General features: G+C 46.8%; 1 protein-coding gene across 20 annotated transcripts in view; it reads left to right on the plus strand.

Annotated features, from left to right (window-relative positions):
* The window catches only part of NEDD4L (NEDD4 like E3 ubiquitin protein ligase), a 371893-nt gene that overhangs the window by 263518 nt on the left and 84660 nt on the right, over positions 1–23715 (plus strand). For all 20 annotated transcript variants that reach the window (XM_069569073.1, XM_069569089.1, XM_069569077.1 and 17 more), the window contains one exon: positions 19010–19060. In XM_069569073.1, the coding sequence (XP_069425174.1) occupies positions 19010–19060 (51 nt within the window). The remainder of the gene's footprint in view (positions 1–19009; positions 19061–23715) is intronic.

Genomic DNA, 23715 nt, shown 5'->3' on the forward strand with positions numbered 1-23715 from the left:
TACCCTCTGAGCCACCAGGGAAGCCCGCTTCTCCTATAAGGACACCTGCAATTTCATTTAGTGCCCACTTGTATAATCCAGGATAATCTGTCTCAAGATCCCTAATTTAGTCACATCTGCAAAAACCATTTTTTTAGATCAGCTGATATCTACCAGTTCTAGGAATTAGGACCTGATGTCTTTGTGGATCATTATTCAGCTTCCTATACCCCATTTTCAATACCTAGGATGGCTTACAGAGAGAGCCAAAGGCTTCAGATTCTGTCCAACAGGAGTCGTTCTGTTCTTGAAATTAAATCAAGTGATTATTGAAAATGTACCACTTGTTGACTAGGCACAGTGGGAGACAGAATGATATATAAAACTGTGTCTGCCCTGGGATTGTTTGTGATTTTGCTGGAAGGGAAGACATGCAGGTAAAATGAGTCCTGTGAAAAAGGTCACATTAGACGCCAGGGAGTGGTACCGACAGTGGTTGCTCAAGCCCCTGCCTGTGCGCTTGGTGAGGATGGCTCTGCGTGCGTGAGCGCTTGACCTGGGAGAGACTCAGGTGACCGTGTCCACTCGCCACTTGGCTCTTCCCCATTGCATTGTTTTCCGCCGTCTCCAGGTCTTTTCCCAAAAGCTGCCTCTTGCGGGTATGCCTTCTTGGATGTCGTCTTCTTTCCTGTTGGACTTTGATGCTGCAAGTGTCTATTCTTCAGTATCTTTCTCCAGTAAAATAGCAGTTCAGTTTCTTGAATTTTCCTCTGTGCCAGCAAGCGCAATCACTTCTGTAGATCAGTGATATAGAAAAAATTTTGGAAACGTAAGTTCACAGCAGAATCCGTCTATTACAATATTAGGTTCTATCACTTGGAGAACTTGGAATTTACATGATTGTCACATGTCTTAGTGAAAACCATGATAATATCCCTTTAAAAAATGGTGATCTTTTCTGTATATACTTTAAGAGAAACTATATGTCTCTGAGTTGCAGTGCATGATTTTGATAAGAGTCCAGGGCTGTCTGCTGTTGAGTTTAACTCCAGGACCTTGGTTGTGTTCAGTAAATTCACAGAGACAACATGAAAAGATGGGACAAGTCCAAGTTTAAATCCTGGGTCCATCACCGTTTAGATCCTGGCTGTGCTGACTGGATGGTATGAGGTCACTGAACTTTTTCTAAAGCACAATTCTTACATCTTCAAAGGGGGGCTAATAATGGTACCCCCCTCAGGGTTATTAGGACAGTTAAATGAGATAATGAGAACATCATGAGAAACGCTGGGCTGGAAGAAGCACAAGCTGGAATCAAGATTGCCAGGAGAAATATCAGTAACCTCAGATATGCAGATGATACTGCCCTTATGGCAGAAAGTAAAGAAGAACTAAAGAGCCTCTTGATGAAAGAGGAGAGTAAAAAAGTTGGCTTAAAGCTCAACATTCAGAAAACGAAGATCATGGCATCCGGTCCCATCACTTCATGGGAAATAGATGGGGACTCAGTGGAAACAGTGGCTGACTTTATTTGGGGGGGCTTCAAAGTCACTGCAGATGGTGACTGCAGCCATGAAATTAAAAGACGCTTACTCCTTGGAAGGAAAGTTATGACCAACCTAGATAGCATATTAAAAGGCAGAGACATTACTTTGTCAACAAAGGTCTGGATAGTCAAGGCTATGGTTTTTCCAGTAGTCATGTAGGGATGTGAGAGTTGGACTATAAAGAAAGCTGAGCGCCAAAGAATTGATGCTTCTAAACTGTGGTGCTGGAGAAGAGTTTTGATAGTCCCTGGGACTGCAAGGAGATCCAACCAGTCCATCCTAAAGGAGATCAGTCCTCGGTGTTCATTGGAAGGATTGATGTTGAAGCTGAAACTCCAGTACTTTGGCCACCTGATGCGAAGAGCTGACTCACTGGAAAAGACCCTGATGCTGGGAAAGATTGAAGGTGGGAGGAGAAGGGGACGACAGAGGATAAGATGATTGGATGGCATCACCGACTCAGTGGTCATGGATTTGGGTGGTCTCCGGGAGTTGGGATGGACAGGGAGGCCTGGCGTGCTGCGGTTCTTGGGGTCGCAAAGAGTCGGACACGACTGAGCGACTGAACTGAAATGAGATAATACATATAAAGTGCTTAGAACATGGCCTTAAAATTTGTCTTTTCCTTCTGTCTCCTCTTTTTTCCTTTCAAATAAAAAAAACAAACAAACGTCTGTGGGCTGGGCGGGTTTATTGGCCCTGATTAGCAGCCACCCTAAGTAATCAAATACTGTCCTGCCTGGTCCCTTCCGACAAGCACATGATGACAAATGCGACCTTCCTTGGGATACTGTTTCACCTTGGACATCAACCAAGCTTCTGAATTTCATTTTATATGACAACATCTTCTCGTTCTTTTGTTCCCTGGGCTTCTTGAATGGCAGCGTAGTGTGTTTTTCTAGTAAACATCAAAATTAAATCAACAGTTAACTCCTTTGCAGCCTGTGTCTAGGAGTGACTTTTACCTCGACTGGGGATTGAGTAGCCATCACAGTTAACGATGACAGTGGAATACAGTCGTAACCATTATCTTTAATCACGTCTCCAAAGGTGTGCATATACTGTTGCTGCTAGACCGTAATGTACATGCACGCGCAACCCCCTCTGTGCACGATCAGGTTGACGAAGGCACGTGGCGGGGCCCATCTTGGTTTGAACAACAGTCATCCTGAAGTTGATGATTCTATTAAAGTTCTTACCTGAATTTTAAGAACAAAAAGATTCCTCCCACGCAGAGGCACTAACTGCTCACACAGCGTGTGCACCCAGCATAGTAAATGACTGGGGAAGGTGCCACATCTGAGCTTTTGTCCACGAGCCGTCTTATGTCCCCTTCACAGGGAGAGAGCTGCGGACTGGTAACGAAAAGCTGTTAGATTCCTTGACTGCGAGACACCAAGGTGGTTTTGTTTTTGTCTTGGCACACTGATGCCTAAAAAGAGAAATGGAATAGTGTGTACTAATGAATCAAAAACATTTTTCAGTGCCTTTGTATAAAAGGGATATATTTTGGTTTCTTTTTTAAAATTTCCCTTTGAAGCTAATCTCCATTACTGTGACTTTGAAATGCCCCCCGATTGTTTCCTCTGGATAGGTAGGGAAGAAAAACATGGACAGCTTTTACAGATAAGGCCTGAGCCAGATATCATCAGGTTATACATAGGTCATAAATGCATTGCTTAGAAAAGCCATCTCCTCCCCTATGCTGCTGGCCTGTCTTAGAGATGGATTGGGATGAGGGTGGTGGAGAGTTTAACAAAGACGTCTGGCCTTCATAGTTTTAAGAGTCGTGGGTAACTCTTCTCAGTTTCTCTCAGAATGGCATCCAAAGCAAGGCTCAGCTTTGTAATTTACTCTCAACATGTAACTGTGGTCCCCTTATGCTCTGACACATAATCCACAGACTGGCTCCTGAAGGAATGGGTGAGGGTGAGCTAGCACCGGGCTAAGAAGACTTTTTATCCAGCAAAAAGCAAAAGGACACAAGACTTGGGGGTTATACCGTGACTCTTCAGAGAGCGTCCATGCTGGGAGAGAGCTCACACCTGGGCTGTGCTCCGTGCCAGCCCTCTGACCTTGCACAGACTGCTTAGCCTTTCCTGGGCTTCAGTCTGCATGCCCATAGCGTGCTTGTCAGGAGGACTGAGGCAGATAAGTTACATGAAGCACTTAGAATGTGCTGGGCCCAGGGTGAGGGTCCCATACATACTAATTGTAATTGTTGGTTTGTTGCTTCAGATGAATTGTGTCATGCAGACCTCGGGGGGGGGTTACTACCCTCAGCTTCAGTAGAAGTGTTTGCTATACTTTGTACCTGAGAAATATATTCGGTTTAATACTCCCTCCCATCTGATGGCCCTGGCCCATCTAACACTGTCCTGGTTCTTCCAGTATGAGGGTTACTGTGCATTCTCACGCCACCTCTCAGCGTTGCTGTTGTCATCTTACGCTTTGCTGATGAGGAAACTTAAACTTAGACTAAGTAACTGCATCAAGTCACCGTCAAAATACGGTGCAGGGCTGGGAGCAGAATGAAAGTCAGGCAGAGCCACCGCCCCTTCTCTCAGTACTGCTGTGCACAGGGTCTGATCCTCAGCGGCTTCCCAGAAGGAGGAGAAAGCAGTGCGGTCTGTGAAGTCATGTGTAGCTGCTTTGGACATGGTAGTCAAAACAGCCCCTGCTCCACGATTGGATTCCAGTGTATTCTGGACTCTGCTGTGTGTGAGGGGCTCCACTGTGATTAAGTGTGAGATCCAGGGGGCAGAGTTGGGCAGTATACCACCCTGTCTCCTGTTCCAGGTTTTTCTTTCAGTTTCAGATTTTAAAAGTGGTGCATATTGCTTGATTTACAGACTGCTGTTGAAATTTCTGAGTTAATATTTTTGTCCGAAATTGACACGAAGGGCAAGAGAAACTGGTACAGTTAGTTTATCTCTGAAGTTCTGGGAACTGTATACATTTAAGAACCTTAGAATTACTGTATTTTATAATGGAGGTGATAAGACACAGAAATCTAAGAATTCTCCATGGAATCCAAGATTCCACGGTAAGTTAGGGCCCCAGGTAACTCCTTCAGTACTTCTCCCTTTCAGCTATGTGGGAAAACTCAATGAGAGAACCGATAAAAGAATGACAGTTTAAAGCTCATGTAAGTGTTTGCCTCATAGCTGGTCACCTGAGACTATTCAGTTCCCGGGGCCATTCCTGTAGATTGATACCCACTTCCATGTTCCAGTAATTAATGTTTAGCCCAGGAATGCAGTCACTGGATGTTTAATCTTGATGAAATCCGAAGCTTTGACCCATAAGAAGGTTAGGAATTATGTGGGAATGTAGCTATATTTTTCTGTGCCTTTTTTTTTTTTTATAGACCTCTGTACAGTTTATGGCTGTGAACACATAGACAAGCTCGTAAAGACAGTCTCCAAGCCGTGCCTCTTTCTGGGGAGGGAGGTACACTGTAGAATAACAGTGATTTAACGTACTTGTCAGGCATCTCGTTTATTCGGTGTGGTGCTGGTTTTTGCACAGTGTTTCGCTCTGATAGTTAAGGAGCTCACTCAAGGTCAGAGGGAGAGTGCCGCTTAACAGTTTTGCCGGGGTCCCTGCAACTGCTGATGGGATGCCTGTGCTTTCCAAGCTGGTATCTGCAGATCCCAAGTAGAAAGCAGGAGCATTCCTTCACTCTCAGTTTCACTGAAAGATCTTTGTGGGAAAATCGTAACTCCTATTAAAATAAGCCATGGAACTGCCGTGGTGGGTAATATGCAGAGTTCTTGTTAACATTTAGGATGACCACCTCTTCCGTGAGAGTCATTAACCCTTGCCCCGCCAGTCCCTGCAGGAGACTTAGGGGAAGTGCCCAGCGGTGTTCATTTGGAAAAGTGGCAGTGTGGTGATGTCGGTAGGGGCTCATCCTGGCCCCTCGTGGCCCCAGCTAGTGGGAGGTGTTGGCTGAGAAGCTGGGGGTGGCGTCAGAGGATAATGGAAGGGGGTTAGTGTTGCTTCTTGCTGCAGTTATTTCATAGATGTTCTGAGCCTTCGTTGTGTAGTCTAGGGATTACTGTTGATGATACAGTTTTCTTTAGGATTATGGGTTTAATGTTCTGAACAACACACATAAACAGACCCTTCTCTATGGCTTCATTATAAGTTGATGAATAGCCTCACTGCAGATCATCTTTATATTTAAAAAAAAAAAATTTCTAAGCTTAGACTAAGCTTTTTAATTCTTATTTAGCTTTCTTTCAGTCCTTGACATTACATTTCTTTTTCATGTATTTTTTTTAAAGAGATAATTAGCTTTACCACAGTCCACTGCATTTTTAAAGCTCTTTCCTCTGTTCTCCCCTTCGGATGGAATGGGGTTTCTCAAACTGTCTGTGCTGAGCTCTTTGCAATGCAAGTTTTTTGATTGGAGACCAGACCCGAGTTTCTAAAAATAGCCATTTGTTTATCATTGGCTGGTTATTGGCAGGGAAACCCATCCCACAACTCCTCTCATTTCTCAGCTTTCAAAATATAAGGCAATTTAAGCCCATTCCGTAGAAACCTGCACCGGCCTTCCACACACACTGACATTGGAAGTGTGTGATGCTTTATGAAGCAGGAAGTAAGAAGTGGTCATCACCCATTGTCCAGATGAGGAAACTGGTCCAGGGAAAGCTTAGAGCCTGAGGTCGCACTAGTTCCCGAGAAGCCAGCCTCTGGGCCTCTGAGGGTTCTTTTCCCTGGTGCACCACGCCCGTAATTTAAAACCTGTGCATCGAGGCTGTGTGCTTCTCAAAGACAGTACCTCCCTGGGCTTCCCAGGTGGTGCTTGTGGTAAAGAACCCACCTGCCAATGCAGGAGACACAAGAGACTCGAGTTCGATCTCTTTTTCAAGAAGATCCCCAGAAGGAGGGCATGGCAGTTCACTTCAGTACCTTGGCCTGGAGAGTCCCATGGACAGAGCCTAGCGGACTGCCTCCCATAGAGTCACAAAGAGTCTGACACGACTGGGCAACGTAGCTTGCATGCACCGCACGCTGCCTTTGAGCTGTCGGTGCAGGGCGTACAGTGCAACGAAGGTGGGTTTCAGGGCCAGGCGTAAGGTGGCGCAGGAGAGGCATCTAGGGTTCAGAACACACTACTTTTAGAATATTTATTTATTTATTTGGCTGTGCCAGGTCTTAGTTGCGGCACTCAGGATCTTCGCTCTTCGTTGGCATGCGGGATCTATTCCCCTGACCAGGGATCAGACCCAGGTCCTCTGCGTTGGGAGCACGGAGTCTCAGCCACTGGACCACCAGGGAAGTCCTGCAGAGGGCAGATTTTAAGTAAGCACTTAAATCAGCATGAGCAGCCTCACTGGGCTCTTCCTGGCTCCGGGCCTAGTGGGTTTTCAAATGACGTGGGTGTGCCTCCACTTATGGCACGGCGTGGCGAGCCCTTGAGTGTTCATCCCCTGTGGTTCTTAGTTAGGGTCACAGCCTTCCTGCAGGTTTCCCTTGTGTCGTGAGGCATCGGTAGGCTGAAGGTCTGGTGCCCAGGGTGCGGCTCCTGCCTTCCGTGGTCTGAGGGATCCAGACTTCTGATATGACATGGCAGGGTATGTTGGGGGCATTTTTCTCCCCTGTGGCTTTTAACCTAAGGTGCGCACACACTCTCTCCCCTGTGTTTCTGGGCCTTCCTGGCTTGGATGCCAGCCCCACTGTGTGCTCTGAGTTTGGGCTCTTTACAACATGCTTCCTTGTCTGGAAACATTTCTGTCCCAGAGCTTCAGTTCCTTCCTGTTAGCTGTGTAGCTTCTGCTGTTGATCTTAAGCACAGCTCACTCAGGCAAGGAGCTCAGCCTTCAATCTCCGCTTCCTGGGGATTTTCCTGGCAGCCACACAGTGACCTCTGTCCCCCTCTCTGCTTTACCCGTTAATTAGGAAGTAGTCCAGTGCATGAAGCTTTGCTAGCAGATCTGTCATCTGAAATTCCTTGGGTTGGTGGGGGGAGGAGAGGGAAATCAGCTGGAACTGATGAGGGTGGACTTCTCTTCACGTAAATGATGAAGCCGTCCCACTCCCATGTCCACAGTTAGCTGGCTCCTAAGAAGTTCCATGTCGAAACAAAGGAAAGTACTGAAGTCAGAGAAAACTCGTGTTCAGATCTCAGCTTTGCCACTTTCTTGGTATAGAAAGTTAAACTTCTTTCTTCCCTGTTGCTTCAAGGGGGAGGTAGTTGAAAAATGAACACCAGATCATAAGAATGTTCCTACAGAATTACCCAAAAGATACTGTGAGCGCCTACGGAAGGAGTACAGGGGAGGGAAGTGGACTTGCACACGGTTCTCACCTGGGGGTGCTTTCGCCATCCACCCCTGGCCAAGACAGGACCATTTGTGGAGTCATTTTTGATGGCCATGACTCCGGGGCTAGGGTTCCTTTTGCGTGTTGTGAATGTTGTGGGTAAAAGCCAGGTGTTTCTGAAACCCTATAATGCATAGAACAGAGACGCTCCCCTCCCCAACAAAGTATTATATAGCCCCAAATGCCAGTGATGCTGAGGGTGAAAAGTCCTCGGTTATTGAATCTAATTGTCCCATCTAATACCCAGTGACTATGCAAAGTACAGTCATTACCATCTGTGTTTTACAGATGAGAAGATCGACCTTTGGTGTTGATTAAGAAACTTGCCTTTGGCTATTCAGCAGTTTCTAGATAGACATGGGACATTAGGTATATATGGGTCCAGAGTCTTCAGCCAACCCAGTAGGTAGTGAGCTTCTAATCCCTGATGATGTTCAAAACCAGGCAGGGTGAGCAGCCACTTGAGGGATGGACAGAGAGGTGAGTCTCAGATACTTTTCAGTAAATGACTTTTGAGGTCCCTCCCTAGGATCACGTTCTCTGATTGTTTTGAAATGGGACTTGTCTTTTTAGCTCCAGCATCAGAATGCCGAGCAGATAGCCCTTGGCCCTGACCAAGGAGACCTCTGTGCTTTGTCCGAGCACCCGTGGGTCTTGCTCCTGTTACTATCCCAGCCCTATCAGCAGAGGCTTCCATCCAGGGGCAGCCAGAAACCCACCCCACCCCCATCTCATGCACATTCCGGGCCCAGGCATGTGTAAGTCAATCCAGCCGGTTCTCATCTGGGAGCACAGCAGAGGCACAAAGGAAGGGAGACTGCCATTTATTATCCGTTTGCTAATCAGTGTAATTCTTCCAGTGTCACGGGGAATCACAGTTGCTCTTCTGAGAAGAAGGAGAACCAAGAGATTTACTCACCGGTTGTCAACCCAGGCCTCAAATAAGCATGAGCTGAGAGCTTTTAAAACTCACCTGGGTTGGGGCCTCTCCGCTCCAAATGCAGTTGTCTCAGGTGAGGCCTGGGGAGCAGGGATTCAAGAGCCTCCCAGGAGATGGTAATGTCCAACCAGGCCAGGAGCCTCTGGTCAACTCCACTCATTCTGCTCAGGGGGGCTTCACTCAGGTACTTGTGGTGGGTACTCTGTCCTGAAGAGACGACCAGGAGGAGGAGGTGGCGCTAGGCCTTGATTTCCAGGATGTCCTTCCAGGTTATAGCGAGGAGAAGAGGACCCCCTCTCTGGTCTTAAATTCACACCTACTGGGATCTTAAATGGACATTTCTCCTGATCCTTCCAATTCCTTATTTTAAATGGTGTAATGTAAAGGTACAAGTAAACATTTGCTTTATTTTTTCACAAAGCTTTGAAGGTTTCCTTTCCAGGCTATTGTTCTCAACAGTGTAGTGTGCAAAGGAGAAGCTTTTTCATTTTTATGGCTGCATTCCTATACCCTGGAGGAGAAAGCTTTAGCTACTTAATGAGTTTTGAGAGAAACTTTTTAAATAACCACCTAGTTAATGGCCTGACTTTATAATCAACTGTATGCTTTAAACTCTAGTCTCCAAACATTTTTTTGTTCAGTAAACCTTAATAAATAATTTTGAAGCACTGTTTCTCACACGTTTTAAGATGACATCTATTATTTTCAGTAACTCAATAAGTTATTAGTCAAGTAGTTGCAAAGATGTAATTTTTAGTGTATGAAGTATTGTGTGCAAACTTTAAATATATTTCATAACCTATCCAGTATTTTGGTTATCTTATCTTGTGATCAGACCGAGCTCTTTTTATGGAAAATACCTGCCATAAAATTGAATTACCCAAATCAGAGCTTATCGCTAAACCTGAGCCAGCCATATCAGGCTTATTCCCTGTCACTTAAACATCTGATTTCATCTCTTACATCAAACAGGAGAATTACCGGATAGATGGTAAACGTGCAAGACATTGTCATTCTGTGAGCCCCTCTTCCAGGGAAGGTAGGAATCTCTCTCCTGTGCCCTCCTTTTCAGTCTGGCCTTCGTTTTGGTTTCAGAGGTTTTTATACCCAGCAAACTGCGCCATGGTGAGATTAGGAAGGGTGAGAAGCAAACCTCTCTTTGGAAAGCAGGAGAAAGGAGTTGAGATTTAGGAAGGGCAAGGCAGCAGGAGGCAGAGGCTGTTCTCAGGCAGATTGAGTGTAGGGAAAGGGCCATTTGGAGGGGTTGAGAAAATGGTTTCTCTAAAACTGTCCCTGCCCAGATCCCCCAGAAAGTCTTCGTTTATCTTCAGGAGTCTGCCTGCTGCATTCTGAAGAGATCAGCTTTGGGCCAGAGGGAAGGGGCTAGTTAAAGAATGAGGAGTAGTCAGCTCCTTGCCATTTCTCTTCCAAACGTATAGTTTACTCATTTCACTTTCATTTTAAAATACAGGTAAAGAGAGGAGAATGCGTATAAGAATATGAACATGACAGTGTCCTAGAGTATGTTCCCTGGGAGTTTACAGATTGCAGGGACTGTATCTGGCAAATGTAAGCTGAGAGGATTTGGAGTTGGGGTCTGCAACACATCAAACTAAGGTCTTCTGCGGGTGGGGAAGCCTGCGTACAGTGTGAGGTTAACCCTGTGCTGCTGGTGACAGCACAGACCCCAGAGCCAGCCTGCCTGGGTTCACATTCTGGCTGCTACTTTACTAGATCAGTGGCCTTGCGCAGATTTCTCAACCTGCCAGAAACAGTTTCTGACACATGATTGACGAGCTGCATGTAAGCTTATTACTCTTTGCATTCTTGAAGTTCTTACCAGAGTATGGCTGGAACTCTCCCCCAGGCAGTCTTTGATGGAGTCCATTGGCCAAAGATGGGATTTCAGCCAAGATACAGCCAATGCAGAAAGAGACTTATCAGGACCATCTGGGATGCCAAAGCTCCAGGGAAGTCAGTCAGTGTCCTTGTCTAAACCTATTTATCTCTAGTTCAGAGTCATCAGTCATTAAAATTCCAAGAAAGATACCACACAGCACTTATGTTCCATGTGACCTGTTTTTGCTTGAGGACAATATTCCACAGGCCAAACTACTGTCCCGCCAAGCAAGGAGACGGACTACTGGTTCCAAATGCCTCGAAGTATGAGGAGGACCTTTGACCAGTAAACTTGTTAATGAAATCAAACTATCGAAATGGCATTGAGCCCATGGTGTCCCTAGGTGCACTTTCTTCCATCACTTGACCATTCTTTTACCCTGCATCTTGGTTACTGAAGGCACCTGTGAATCAGATAATTAAATCAGTTTATTGGTAGCTAAGTTCACAGATAAAGTACAGAATCCAGAACTATCTTTACTTGTTCTTTATTCATTTAATCTGTCATTAAAATTGCTTGCAGAAAAACTGATTTTTAAACTTCTCCAGAGAAGGAATGAGACCCTTACCCTGCAAAGAATCACTATAGCCTGAAATCTTGAGAAATGAAAACAGCTTTGCATGATCTGATCGGATCAGAAGCACAAAGTGAAGTAGTATCGTGTCATTAAATGAACCCAGTGCACATCTTCCTTTTAACTTTGAAGTTTAATGTCAGGTCAGTTTGCTCTGTAACAAGTAGAATATATGTGAATGTTTATCTTATCGCATCAGGTCATAGTCATTAAAAATTGATACTTTATTCAGCAAATTTACCATTCCTTTCACAAGGAATGACAGTGAAGCCCAAGATTTTCTCGAGGGGCATTTTTGACAGAGATCAGTTAGCCTTATAGGAACCTGTCAGGGCCGCTGGTGGGGAGCTGTTGTCTCTGAGGTGGATGTGAGAGGGCACCAGGCCAGGCCCCAGGCCGTGGAGGGGTGACTGGCCGTGGCCACCTCCCCTCTCTGAAATGACACACAGCTGTAGACCACAGCCTGTGTTACCAAGCACGTCTGGGCTGGAGGAAGGCTTCCTTACAGATGAAATAAAGAGATGAATATTGGGGTGGCCCTGTGGGGCTAATGCCCCCGCAGGCCATAGGCAGCCCCTCTGCCCTGGGTGGGAGGCACCCCCAAGCCCAGCCATGCCTCTCCCCGTCCCTGGCCTTTGCCTCCACTGACTTCCAGGACTGCCTTCTGTCACGGCCCAGCCGTTGCTCTCCCTGTGACCGTGTACTGACCGTGACACTGGCTTCCCCAGGCACAGCGGTCAGGGCCTCGCAGGGGGCGCGGTCCTCGCTCCCTGGTCCCACGGCGAACAGCCTCCAGGCTGTCCAGGAGGGTCTGGAAGCGAGATGCTGTGAACCAGCAATTCCACCCTCGGACCCCCGCGTGGTGCAGCCCCTCGCGTGGTCTCATCTGAACAACTCAGCGCTCCTCCTAAACACCTCCCTCAGAGTCCTCTCCTCCTGTCAGTTCGCCCTCCCGCTATCCAGGGACCTTTCTAAACGCAGTCCTCGCCAGTTTTTCCCTCCCTCACGTCCTCATGTGTCCTCTCGCCCCAGGATGCCGTGCTCCCCCATCACCGTGTTGGGCCGGCTGCATCACCTCCTCTCTGCCTGGAGAACCCCCTTCCCCTGGTCTTCTCTTCAGGCCCCCGAGCCTCTCCCCGGATCCAGCTTCACAGCATCCTCTTTCCACCCCGATCTGTCCCCCTGGCAGCCTCCTGCTTCTGACCCGGCGTGAAGATGTCCTCCTTCGTGAGGTCACACCTGCCCTTGACCCCGGATAGAATCGGTCACTTCCGTCCCCCTGACCCGCCCCCATCCCTGCCGCCGTCCATTCGTATCTCTGAGGTGTGGACCGCCATGGCCGCCGTACGTGGCTACAGAGCGCTTGAAACGCAGACGGTCCAGAGCGAGGTGTGCTCTAGGCGAGAAGCCTACGCCAGATTTCAAAGGCTTTGTTAATGGTCTTTATGATGATTATGTGTTGAGATGATAATATTTTGAATATCTTGGATCAACTAAAAATATATCCTTAGAATTAATTCCACCTGTTTATTTTTCTCAAACAGGACTTACAAGTTTTCATGTTCTAGGTGGGGCTCCTGTTACATTTCTCACGGTCAGGGCCGATTAGCTTCCATCACTAGGTGTTGAGGGCACCAAGTCTGTGCCTTTCAGGCTGGGCACAATGGAGTGCAGTCTGCCTGTGGGTGACCCCCTGCTTGAAGTGACCTCAGCAGAGCTGCTCACATTTCATGCGTGTGGTTCCCAAGTCTCTTCCCCAGTGTTTGTACTCCCAGGGTTTATTGGATTGTAAGTTCAGAGTATCAGGTTTGGCAGAAGGCTATAATTCCTATGGCCCTCAGCTGACCCCTGGCCTGGAAGATGCTCACCCTTGGATGGGGGAGAGGACTGGCCTGTGCCCTCGAGCCTCCTCCATCATCACCATCCCACCCTCAGAGGGAGGGGAAATGTCAAGCCCATCTCACTCCCCGTGTGGAGGCAGGACAGCCCTGGAGAAGCCGTGAGCCCCGGAGCTCCCGGAGCTCTGGCTTCTCAGCCCAGTTTGCCTTGATCTGGTCATGCTCCTCGTGGAAGCCAGGCCACTTCTGCTCAGCTGGTGTAGTCTTTGCCAGCGGGATGGTTCTTTGCTCTCTCCCCACCTCTGTGCTTGTCTTCTGAATTTCAAGCAGAGTGTCCCTTAAAATAGAGGTGCTCATGATCACGCATCCAGCCAGCAAGGTTTGGTTCTGCTCGCTTACCCAGCATGAATTTACGGGAGCCTATAAAAGTCCTGCGAGTTTGCTCTGACATCTTGTTGATGGGGAGGTCTTGTTTGTTGTTAGAAATAAGAGCCGCTGTCTCCAGGACACACCCTGTCCTGTTTTAGTGAATGGGAGGTTTCAGCCCTGACCTCTAAAAACTAAATGGCAGAGAGGCTGGAGGGGTGAAAACTGTGCAAAAAAAATCCCTTTTGTTTGGATTTTGTGTTCTGGTGCATGTCAAGTGGATTTTGGTAAGAGCACGTGTTCAGGGGGTGTCATCACTATACCTTTGTGGTTTTTTTTTTTTTTTTTTTTAGTGGAATGCCACCTAGCTGTTTGATTAAGGTAGCTTTGACTATGTATTTCGGAACAATTCAAAGTCAGAAAGGCTTGGAAGTCAGAGGCACCAGGTGGTAAAATGTTGGACCGTGTGATGCGTTGGGTGGGTGGAACCAAACTCTCTCTCTTCCTAAACTGCGGCAGCTCTGCTGTCAGAGGACAGACGCTGGAGTGCGTGGAGGATGTGCAAGAAAGGATATTCCTCCGTCTTTTGGACGTGACGGCAAAGGCATCTCATGCTCCCTTGAGGAATGAGACAGCATCGAAAACTCAGTACATCTCGACCTCCAGACAGTAGACTGTTGAAGAGAGTCACTACATTTGTGACGTTTTGTCTAAAAGCTTTTGCAAAAGTTTGCCAAGCCATTCAATTATTTAAATAATTCAAAGTACATGCTTCAGAAGTCACTCTAAAAATAGAACCTGTTTCCCTGTCTGGTGGGTGCTGTGTGCCTCACCAGGAAGCAGTGTTTACTGGTTTAGCAGCAAAACAAAGGTTGTTTTTCTGTCTCACTGTTCAGAGCTGGGAGGTTTACCTTGATCTATAATATACGAAGATCTAATCTTTCCCATAGGGCTTCTCTGGTTGCTCAGTGGTAAAGAATATGCCTGTCAAGACAGGAGACTCAGGTTCGATCCCTGGATCAGGAAAGATCCCCTGGAGAAGGAAGTGGCAACCCACTCCAGTATTCTCGCCTGGAAAATCCCATGAACAGAGGAGCCTGCCAGGGCTACAGTCTATGGGATCGTGAAAGAGTTGGACATGACTTAGCAACTAAACAACAACAGTCGTTTATGTCTTTTCTCTTAAATTCCTTCCAGAAATTCTCAGTATAGTTTTCTTATCACTCCTCAATGATTTCTGTGACATTGGTAGCACTGGACGGGTTTCACTGGCCAACACTGAATAGCTTTCAAACTTGTGATGGTGGCAGGGCATAAGAAATGAATTTTACAAAACAACGTAGGACATGCATTCATCTACATATGTAACTGAAACAGATTACTTGAAACAGTACTTACATTTCATGTGAGACTCTTTAATATTTTCTATTCCATTACACTGGTGCTTCTTAGGAATTACTAGTGGGATTACAAATCACAATTAAAACAAAAACACTGCCTTCACGTATAGCTCTTATGTTACTTGTGGGTCATTCTGCCTTCTGAGAGTCACCAGTCCTTTCTGATACAGCCTTTCCTGAAAAGCCTTCCTGCTGACCCAAGCTTTTCCTGCCAGCACCCCTCACTTGCAGGGCTCTTCTCCCCACAGAGTGCCCCTGCTCCCCTGCAGCCTAGATGTGAAATGCACAGCCCTAGCCTAGTGCTTGCACGGTGACCTCTGGTCATCAGTACATAGGAAGATTCAGATCACATCCTTCAAGTGCAGTGCAACCTGAAGACCGGCCGTCTGTGTTGTTTCTTGAATTGGTGTGTTCTTTGAGAAATTGATGCTCGTTTATTTTGTGAGGACAGCTAAGCCTGGTGTCCAGTTCAAGGCTGGCAGCTCCCGCCCAGTGTGTACCAGAAGAAATGTCTGAGGGCTGCATTGGGGTTTCTCTGGAGCTGCTGTGATGGTCCCCAAGCTTCGGGGCCCAGTGACAGTCCCACACATCTCTCCATGGACATGGCACCCTAGTCCGTTCTTATTTAAAAAGGAACAGTTATTTTAAAGGGGCATGGGGGAGAGTGAGCCTATAGGTAGTTAATCATCATTTGGAGCACAAACTCTGAAATAGTGTCTGGTATATTTATTTCACTTTTCCAGTAATAGAATATAGATTTTTGTTTCCCCTTATGCGACACATCTCAAGGGCTCCAGTTTGCATTGTCATTACATTGGGAAAATATTTGATGGCTTGTCAGAAGGGAACATTTATAATTGTGTTTCTAGCCTGCACATTTTCAGCCTCTGGAACAGCGTGACAGGTAATTGAGGTTGAAATTGACAGCATTTACCACTTAAAAATGAGCACAAGAAATGCCAGTATGCACTGTGTGAAGTGGAAACTAATTTGGTTTTTGTAAGCACTTTAGGATTAACGGGAACTTCCCAGGTGGCTCAGCAGTAAAGAACCCATGTGCCAATGCAGGAGATTCAAGTTCAATCCCTGGGTGGGGAAGATGCCTTGGAGAAGGAAATGGCAACCCACTCCAGTGTTCTTGCCTGGGAAATCCCGTGGACAGAGGAGCCTGGCGGGCTACAGTCCATGGGATCACTAAAAAGTTGGGCATGACTGAATAAACAACAACAAGGGTTAACATGATGCTTGGTGGAAGTGATTTTGTAATGGAAACTATTTAAATGATTTGAATGTTGTGTTTTCATAACATTGGTGCAGGGTGTCATCCTGAGGCAGTGGTGACCTCAAGATGTTGTGATGACCTCAAACCTTGGCTCTCTAGGGCCCACAGGTGGGGACCCTGCCGTATCAGCACACCCAGGTGTCCTGGAAATAGCCCTGCTTCTCATTTTGGTGCAGAGGCCATGCATTTTGACTCTCTGGTCGCTCCTAGCACTCCTCAATAGTGATATTGGAGGCACGTTTTATCATTGGTGTAGTGTCACTAATCTAAATATTCTACATTGCTTGAAATGTCTGTGGTTCTGTCAGCAGTGGGATGTTTTGAAACCTAGATCTCACCAGCATGTTCCAGTGACTGGTGAATCACTTGTTTAAGCCAGTTCCTCTCGATCATGTGCTATTCTATACACTTGATCCCCATTTTATTTTTAAAATGATTTTATTACCGTTACCTTTGATGTAAACCAGAAAATAAGAGCCTTGTGTTTAATGGTGAGGTTGCCTCGTTGTCTTCTGTTATAGGAATTGTTGTGTTTCTTTCTTTTTTTTTTATTTTTTTAATGTAACTAGAAACCTTGTTAAGGTACAAGTGAAGCCATCTAGCTTTGCAGCAAGTACCGTGGGGATCCATTAAACTGCTGCTTTGAGGCATGGAGCCAAGTTGGAACAAGAGGTTTTGTTCAAGATAACATGCCAGATGGGCATTTTAGGCAGAACCATCCTCCCCAAAGCCTCATATACTGTGCTGTCATCAAAGTCTCTTCTCATCCACACTGTTGAGAACCAGCATCCTGATGAGAAGCCCAAGGCTGGTGCCCAGCCGAGTTGTCCTGCTGTTAACGAGATGCGGGACAAAATATTGGTTAAGAGCCAAGACTCTGGAACCAGTCTACCCAGCTAGCAACCTCTCTGGTCTCTAGGTTCCCCATCTGTAAAATGGGCATAATAATCGTGCCCATCCACTGCAGCTGCTCACTGAAGATTTGGTGTGCCCTGAACACAGCACCTGCTTTGCTACAATAGCCCTTAGGGGCCAGCGCCTGTCTCTAGATTCAGATGGTAAATTCATCTGATGGGTTTAGAAGTCTAACATCTCCCTCCCAAAACAGCGCAGCAACATGGATGTTTCATGAATTTTTGTGAAGATGTACTTCAAGTTAACAATTGATAGAGTAGCCAAAGAGAGCAGATTATGAAACAGAGCTCTGGGATCAAAGTGTCTCCTTCTGATGCTCGCCTGCCCGAGTCCTTGTCCTTCCTGGCATCAGCACCAGTAGCTGGCCAGGAGAGGGACAAGGGCAGAACCTCATTACTCTCGTTAGGGAGACACACAGTCTGTAGTCAGGAGTCAGGCAGCTCTGAGTTTCTAATAGTGAAATTAACTGACATGCACACAATTAAATCAGCCACATTCAGAATGGGACTGCTCCCTAATTGTTTGGACAGTGAAGACGTCTGTGCTGACTGTTGCTTGTTAAGAGGTACATCTTTGGCACCTCACGGCCTTGTGCATGGTGGGTGGAGGCAGATGTATCTGAGGAAATAGAAGAAAACAGAGCCTCATCAGAAGGGTGGGAACTCTTCTCAGGCTTTGGCACACTCAGCCAGTGGTGACGTTGATCTTTCGTTACCCTTCACATATTCTAGAGGAGACAGACAGCTTTCTAGTCAATCAGATTTTAAAAATTACTGAAAAGGACATCCTAAGTATGGAACAAATCATTGCAGTAAATCTCATTCACATTTACCTGCTGCCACTTTTTAAATGCAAGAGGAGAATTTTTTTCAAGTACATTTGAAAAGTTCATTTTATAAATTAGAAAATTTCACAGTAAGACTGAAAATAAGAGCCCAGAGTTTGGAATGTGGAACTCTGGATTCTCTCTTGGGCTCCTCCTCAAGCTGGTAGTGGGACAAGTCTGATGATGTCTGTGAAGAACTTTCTAACTATCATAGGTGTTTGAATGTGGGCTTTTTTTTTTTTTTTTTTTTTTAATGAGGTTGGCGAGGGTAGCGGAAGTCATCATCATGATTCTTCTTCCGATTCACATCGCGGGCCATCTGGGTATCAGGGGCTGTGACGCACGTGCCCCTAAAGCAGGATGTTGTGTCCAGTGGCCTGCTGGACACCCCGGGGTCCGGGCCAGGGCCGCTGACCCTGACTTTAAGATTTACCATGACTCCCAGAGTCTGAAAAGGCACATGTGAGGTTACCCACATAAATTTTCATTGAGGTCTGTGTAGTAGATGTAGATAGGAAGAAGTACCATGTGTCCAAAATTATAACCAGTAGATAATCCACGAACTTAGATTGTGAAGCAGTATAATTACTAGGTTGAAAGTTCAGGGCCATTTTTTAATAAGTAATGTACAGGATGTATTAGTAACTGGCTTCTGTACTCTTTCCCAAAACTGAGCTCTCAAGGAGCTCTTTCATTTATTACACTTTATAAATATTCATGAAAATTGGCCCCAACATTTCTTTACTGACTTCTCTTTAAACTGGGCCAGCTGTGCCCCCAGGCCCTCTGGAATCTCAGGTATCCCTTCCCTGGCTGACTGCCTGCTCCGCAAGTCTAAGAGAGGCTCTGTCTCCAGTCTCTTGGGTGATCGATGCCCTGCAGGGTGTCTGCCAGCTGAAGATCAGGTGTTTGAGGCCTTGGGGCTCACCCATCTCCAAGGCAACAACCATCTCTGGCTCACCTGGGCCTCTGCCTTTAACTCATCCCCACCATTCTCCCAGCCCAGACCCTGGACTTTTCTCTGTTTGTAAAGAAACACGTTTAAGAATGTTGACACTCACTCAATAGATGAAAACACTAATTATTTTCTCTCTTCTTAACAGACACGGGACGACTTCCTGGGACAGGTGGACATACCCCTTAGTCATCTCCCGGTAAGATCGGTTGCCTACTTTATAACACATGCAGTGAATGGCAGTTTCTGTTTGCAATTCAGGGTTATTTTCAGGGCAGTATTTCCTCCACACTGTGGAGAAGGCTGAAATGAAGCACAGATACTGTGAGCCTGACCCCTTCTAGAAGGTGGTCCTTTCAAGAGGCTAGGAGATCACTTAATTGTAAAAACCAGGTGTCCTTGAACCACCTACAGATATCTATCAGCGTCGCCAGCTACTTTCTTATCTCATCTTCCTTTGTCACTTCATACAAAACAGCTGCCTGCTTCTGCCAAACCCCTTCTCCTTGTCACTGGAATGTCCTTGCTTTCAAGTTCATCCTCTGGCTGTAACCACGTGTGTTCCCTTTGTCTGGAATTGTACACTCTGTCTCTCCTGCACTTCACCTACACAGACTGTGTTTCCGTGACTTTGGTTATGGCTTTCTTGGTTGGCACAGAGGCGAAAGAAGAGAGGCTCTTGTCCTAAGTGAACTTGTCAGCTGGAAAGACTCTGGTTTCAGAAACGATACCGGGTCAGCACGTGTGCTGTTGCTAGTAATCCTCTGCTCAAACGTGTAGCAAAAGGACGGGGGCTGTTGACCGTGACTGAGCTGAAAGGTGACTCCCGTGTATTCCAGTACCAATCGAATGAGGGCCCAGGCCTCCCTGGCGAAAGGTAAATGGCTTTGTGCTCCAGCTCTCCTCCCTCTTCCCCAGGGCATCATGAAGTGCCCTCAGTAGCACCTCAGTAGTGCCCAGTCGTGTCTCACTCTCTAAGAGCCCATGGACCGGAGCCCACCAGGCTCCTCTGTCCATGGAATTCTCCAGGCAAGAATATGGGATTGGGTAGCCATTCCCTTCTCTAGGGGAATCTTCCCAACCCAGGGATCAAACCTAGGTCTCCTGCATTGCAAGCAGATTCTTTACCATCTGAGCCACCAAGGAAACCCCCACAATAGCAACGAAGAGAGACTAAGTCAAATGTTTCTGCCTTCCAAGGGCATTTTTAAAAAATGCTCTATGTGAGCCAATAGCATAAATCGTCTATAAACTAAAATCACCCAAACCACCTAGTATGAGCCTGCCGCTGTGTTGAAGCTGTAGCTGTCACTCTCTATTAAAGACCAAGAGAGGCCGTCTTACCCAGGAAGCTCTTGAAGATCTGTTGTGAGGGACTGTGACGGCAAGCACTTTACTCCTGTTTACTCAGGGGAACTTTTAAGGACAAAAGGTTTGAAGCTCATTCCCTTCCCAAAGATTGGAAACAGCAGTAGTGACATTAGAATATCTTTATCTCTGCATAAAAACCTGAAGCTCCAAGATGGTCGTGGAAAGTGGTCATATGCTCGAGATGGATTCCATGAGCCTTGAGAACACTGATTGTCCTTTTACGGTCCCACTGAGAGCGCAGGGGTGTCTCCACCTTGTGCAGCAAGATTGTTCATGTGTTTCTACATCAGTGGGTGTTCTCTCCATGCTCTTCAGGCTGAAGCTGTAATCACATTACATTTTTAGACAGTGTTGGTTGTTTGGCCACTTCTTACATGGGTGTCCCCAACCACCCTTTTCCCTAACATAAAAACCGCACAACAGGGACTTTCCTGGTGGTCCAGTGGCTAAGACTCCATGCTCCCAATGCAGAGGGCCCAGGTTCAATCCCTGGTCAGGGAACTAGGTCCCACATGCCATAACTAAGACCCAGCACAGCCAAATAAATATCAAAACACACACACACATCATAGTCAAGGCAAATTATGTACTTAAGAGGTGCAGCTGGAATTTTTGAACAACCTGCTCCAGTTCCCTGTTTGAGAGAAGGAGCATGGGTTGGTTTTGAAAGGTTGAGGGGAGTTCTCAGAGGATAGAAGAGTGTTTCTTTTCAGAGACAAGTTGGTAGAGAGAATATTTTTACCTTTGGAGTTGGGTGGAGGCAAGATTGAGCTTTCAGAGGAAGAAAGGCTCCAGGCCAGAACAGAAGCCAACCGGTTCAAGAGTGGAACAGCGAGTGTTCAGAGAAGGCTGAGGCCTTGCGCATGAGCTGAGCCTCCCAGTGTCGGGCCTCCAGGATGAGTGTGCCCTGGGGCACCGTGTCTCCTCCTCAAGACTGACTGGCTTTGTGGAGCCCAGGACAGTCCTCAGGATGGGTCACACGGGATGCAAAAGGAGAGGCAAAGGTGCATTCTCCATCCGCTAAGTGACAGTGGAACCCGGCCGGCGTGTTCTCAGTGGACACGGCTTTGACCCCCAGATTTGAGGTGCTCTCAAGGGTATCTTCAGTCCTTTGTGTAGGACCCTCATGGGGGAATTGCAGTTAACGTTGTATGATGACACGGGTGTGAGTATGTAAAACGGATGCTAGCATTTGAATATATTTTGTGGGTAGATAATGGATGCTCTTTTCTTAGTAGCTACTCAACCACTGTCAAGGCTGTATGGCCTGTGGATTCAGTGATGTTTAATGTCATCAAATTTTAGGTAAAAGCTTAGGAACCTTGTCTCGCTGGTCATGAGGGAAGGTAGTGCAGAGCGGTCCTGCGGTAGTGAGGTGCTGCCCGGGCCTCCTCAGACTCTGAGGAATCAGATTGGGCGTCTGGTTGCTAATTAATTCCAGACAGCCCCATTCCCTGATGGAGGATTTATTCCTTTCACAGATGCTTGCTGATCCAGACATGATTCTGATCTCTGAGGAAAAATCAGTGAAGCAAGTTCCTCCCTCACGTGGCTCAGCAGGGCCACCATTGCCGTAAACATGTGTTAGTCGAGCATTTGAGATGTGGCTGATGTGACTAAAGAGTGGAATTTATCATTTTATTTCAAGTCATTAAAGTTTATATTTAAAAGCTACATGTGGCAATGTGGCACCCTCTTAGTTGGTTCAGCTGAGATCAGACCAGATTTCCCCAGCTTAGGTGAAAACTGTATGGTTCTGAATTCCCTTTTCCTGAGCTGATAATTCTGCCTATTGGAGAGAACTGGGGGAGGAGGGGTTCTCACACCCAAGTTTTACGTGTGCGTACTATCGCTTCTGTCGTGTCCAACTTTGCAACCCCATGGACTGTAGCCCCCAACCAGGTTCCTCTGTCCATAGGATATTCTAGGCAAGAATACTGGAGTGGGTTATGATGCCCTCCTCCAAAGGATCTTCCCAATCTGGGGATCAAACCCATGTCTTTTTCATCTCCTCGTTGGCAAGTGAATTCTTTACCACTAGCCAGAATTATCAGTCAAGATTCAGTTTTTTCCCCCCTATCAGAATACAGTTGCTGGTGGATACTGGCATTTGCGGTGTACAACTGTGCTCTTAAGTCGTTAGGGATGTCTCTCCTAAGCTGTCCTCACTCAACACCTGTAAATTCCCCAACCTCGAGAAGCCTACCCGGAAGACCAGAGGGTCAGGGCAAGCCTACTTCCGATTTATCCGTAGACACACAACCCAAGTTATATGCACTTGAGCATCTTAGAGCACTCACAGCAGTGCTCCTCAGCCCAGTACCCACTGTTGGGTCCCTGGATAATCAACTGTGTGCGCTGCTGGGCCTTGGGGGCCATTGGGACGGTCCGGCTTGGAGTTCTTCTGCCAGGGAGACAAGCACAGGAGGTCCCTGGAAACAGAGAGACGAGGCCGGCGGGGCCGTGTGAAGCCGAGATGCACTCTGCATGTTAAAGCATCAGTACCCCCTTCAGTGACCACAGTGGCCCCAGGAGGCCAGCGTCAGCTCCGTGTTTGCCCTTAAACAGGAAGGAGTAGAGAGACATCATGAGAAGGAAAAGTAACTCCTTTTCCCCCCTTTGATTATGAATTCCCCAGTGCTTTATCAAATGCTTCCAGATGAAAGAAAATGATTTTGACTTGCCACTCATTTTCATTCTTGGCTCTCAGGCCAGTTCTGCCAGTTTTATTTGTGGAAGGGGGGGGGGGGGGGAAAGGATAGGAAATAGACCCAGGGAGTTTAAAATGGTAGGGACTCTGTTTCCTTGGCTTCTGTTGCAAATATGCCACTCATCTTTAATTTTGTTTTTTCCATTTTACTTACTATTGAGTGTGCATGCGTGCTAAATCGCTTTAGTTGTGTCTAGTTCTTGGCAACCCTATGGTCCTTAGCCCCTCCCACCATGGCATTCTCCAGACAAGAACACTGGAGTGGGTTGCTGTGACCCCTCCAGGAGATCTTCCCGACCCAGGGATCCAACCAGCGTCTCCTGCATTGGCAAGCAGGTTGTTTACCACTAGTGCCATCTGGGAAGCCCACTGTTGAGGTTGGGAGTGAGTAAAAGAGAAAGGTTAGTCATCTGACCTTTTATGCAGATCTGAGAATTAAGAAAACATAGATTCCTATTCACAGAAGTCTCCAAATGTCAAGCTTTAAAAGACCTTTCAGGAATAGTTGACTCGGAGCCTGGAGATGGGCAGGTTGCCTTGGTAACCTTAATAAGTTAGTAATCCTTTATGGGACTCTTGTTTGTCTCACCTATAAAACGAGAGGATCCACATAGACGATGCCAGGTTTCCATCCAGCTCTGTGAAAGCGCGTCTTCGCTGTCCATGGCACTAGCTGGCATTAGCTGTCCGTGGCACTCACAAGCAGAGGCACTGCGACCATGACGACGTGTGTGTTGCCTGGGAGACTTGGGCAGCACGACGCACGTGGCGGA

Source organism: Ovis canadensis, chromosome 23 (assembly GCF_042477335.2).
Source record: "Ovis canadensis isolate MfBH-ARS-UI-01 breed Bighorn chromosome 23, ARS-UI_OviCan_v2, whole genome shotgun sequence".
NCBI classification, from domain to species: Eukaryota; Metazoa; Chordata; class Mammalia; order Artiodactyla; family Bovidae; genus Ovis; species Ovis canadensis.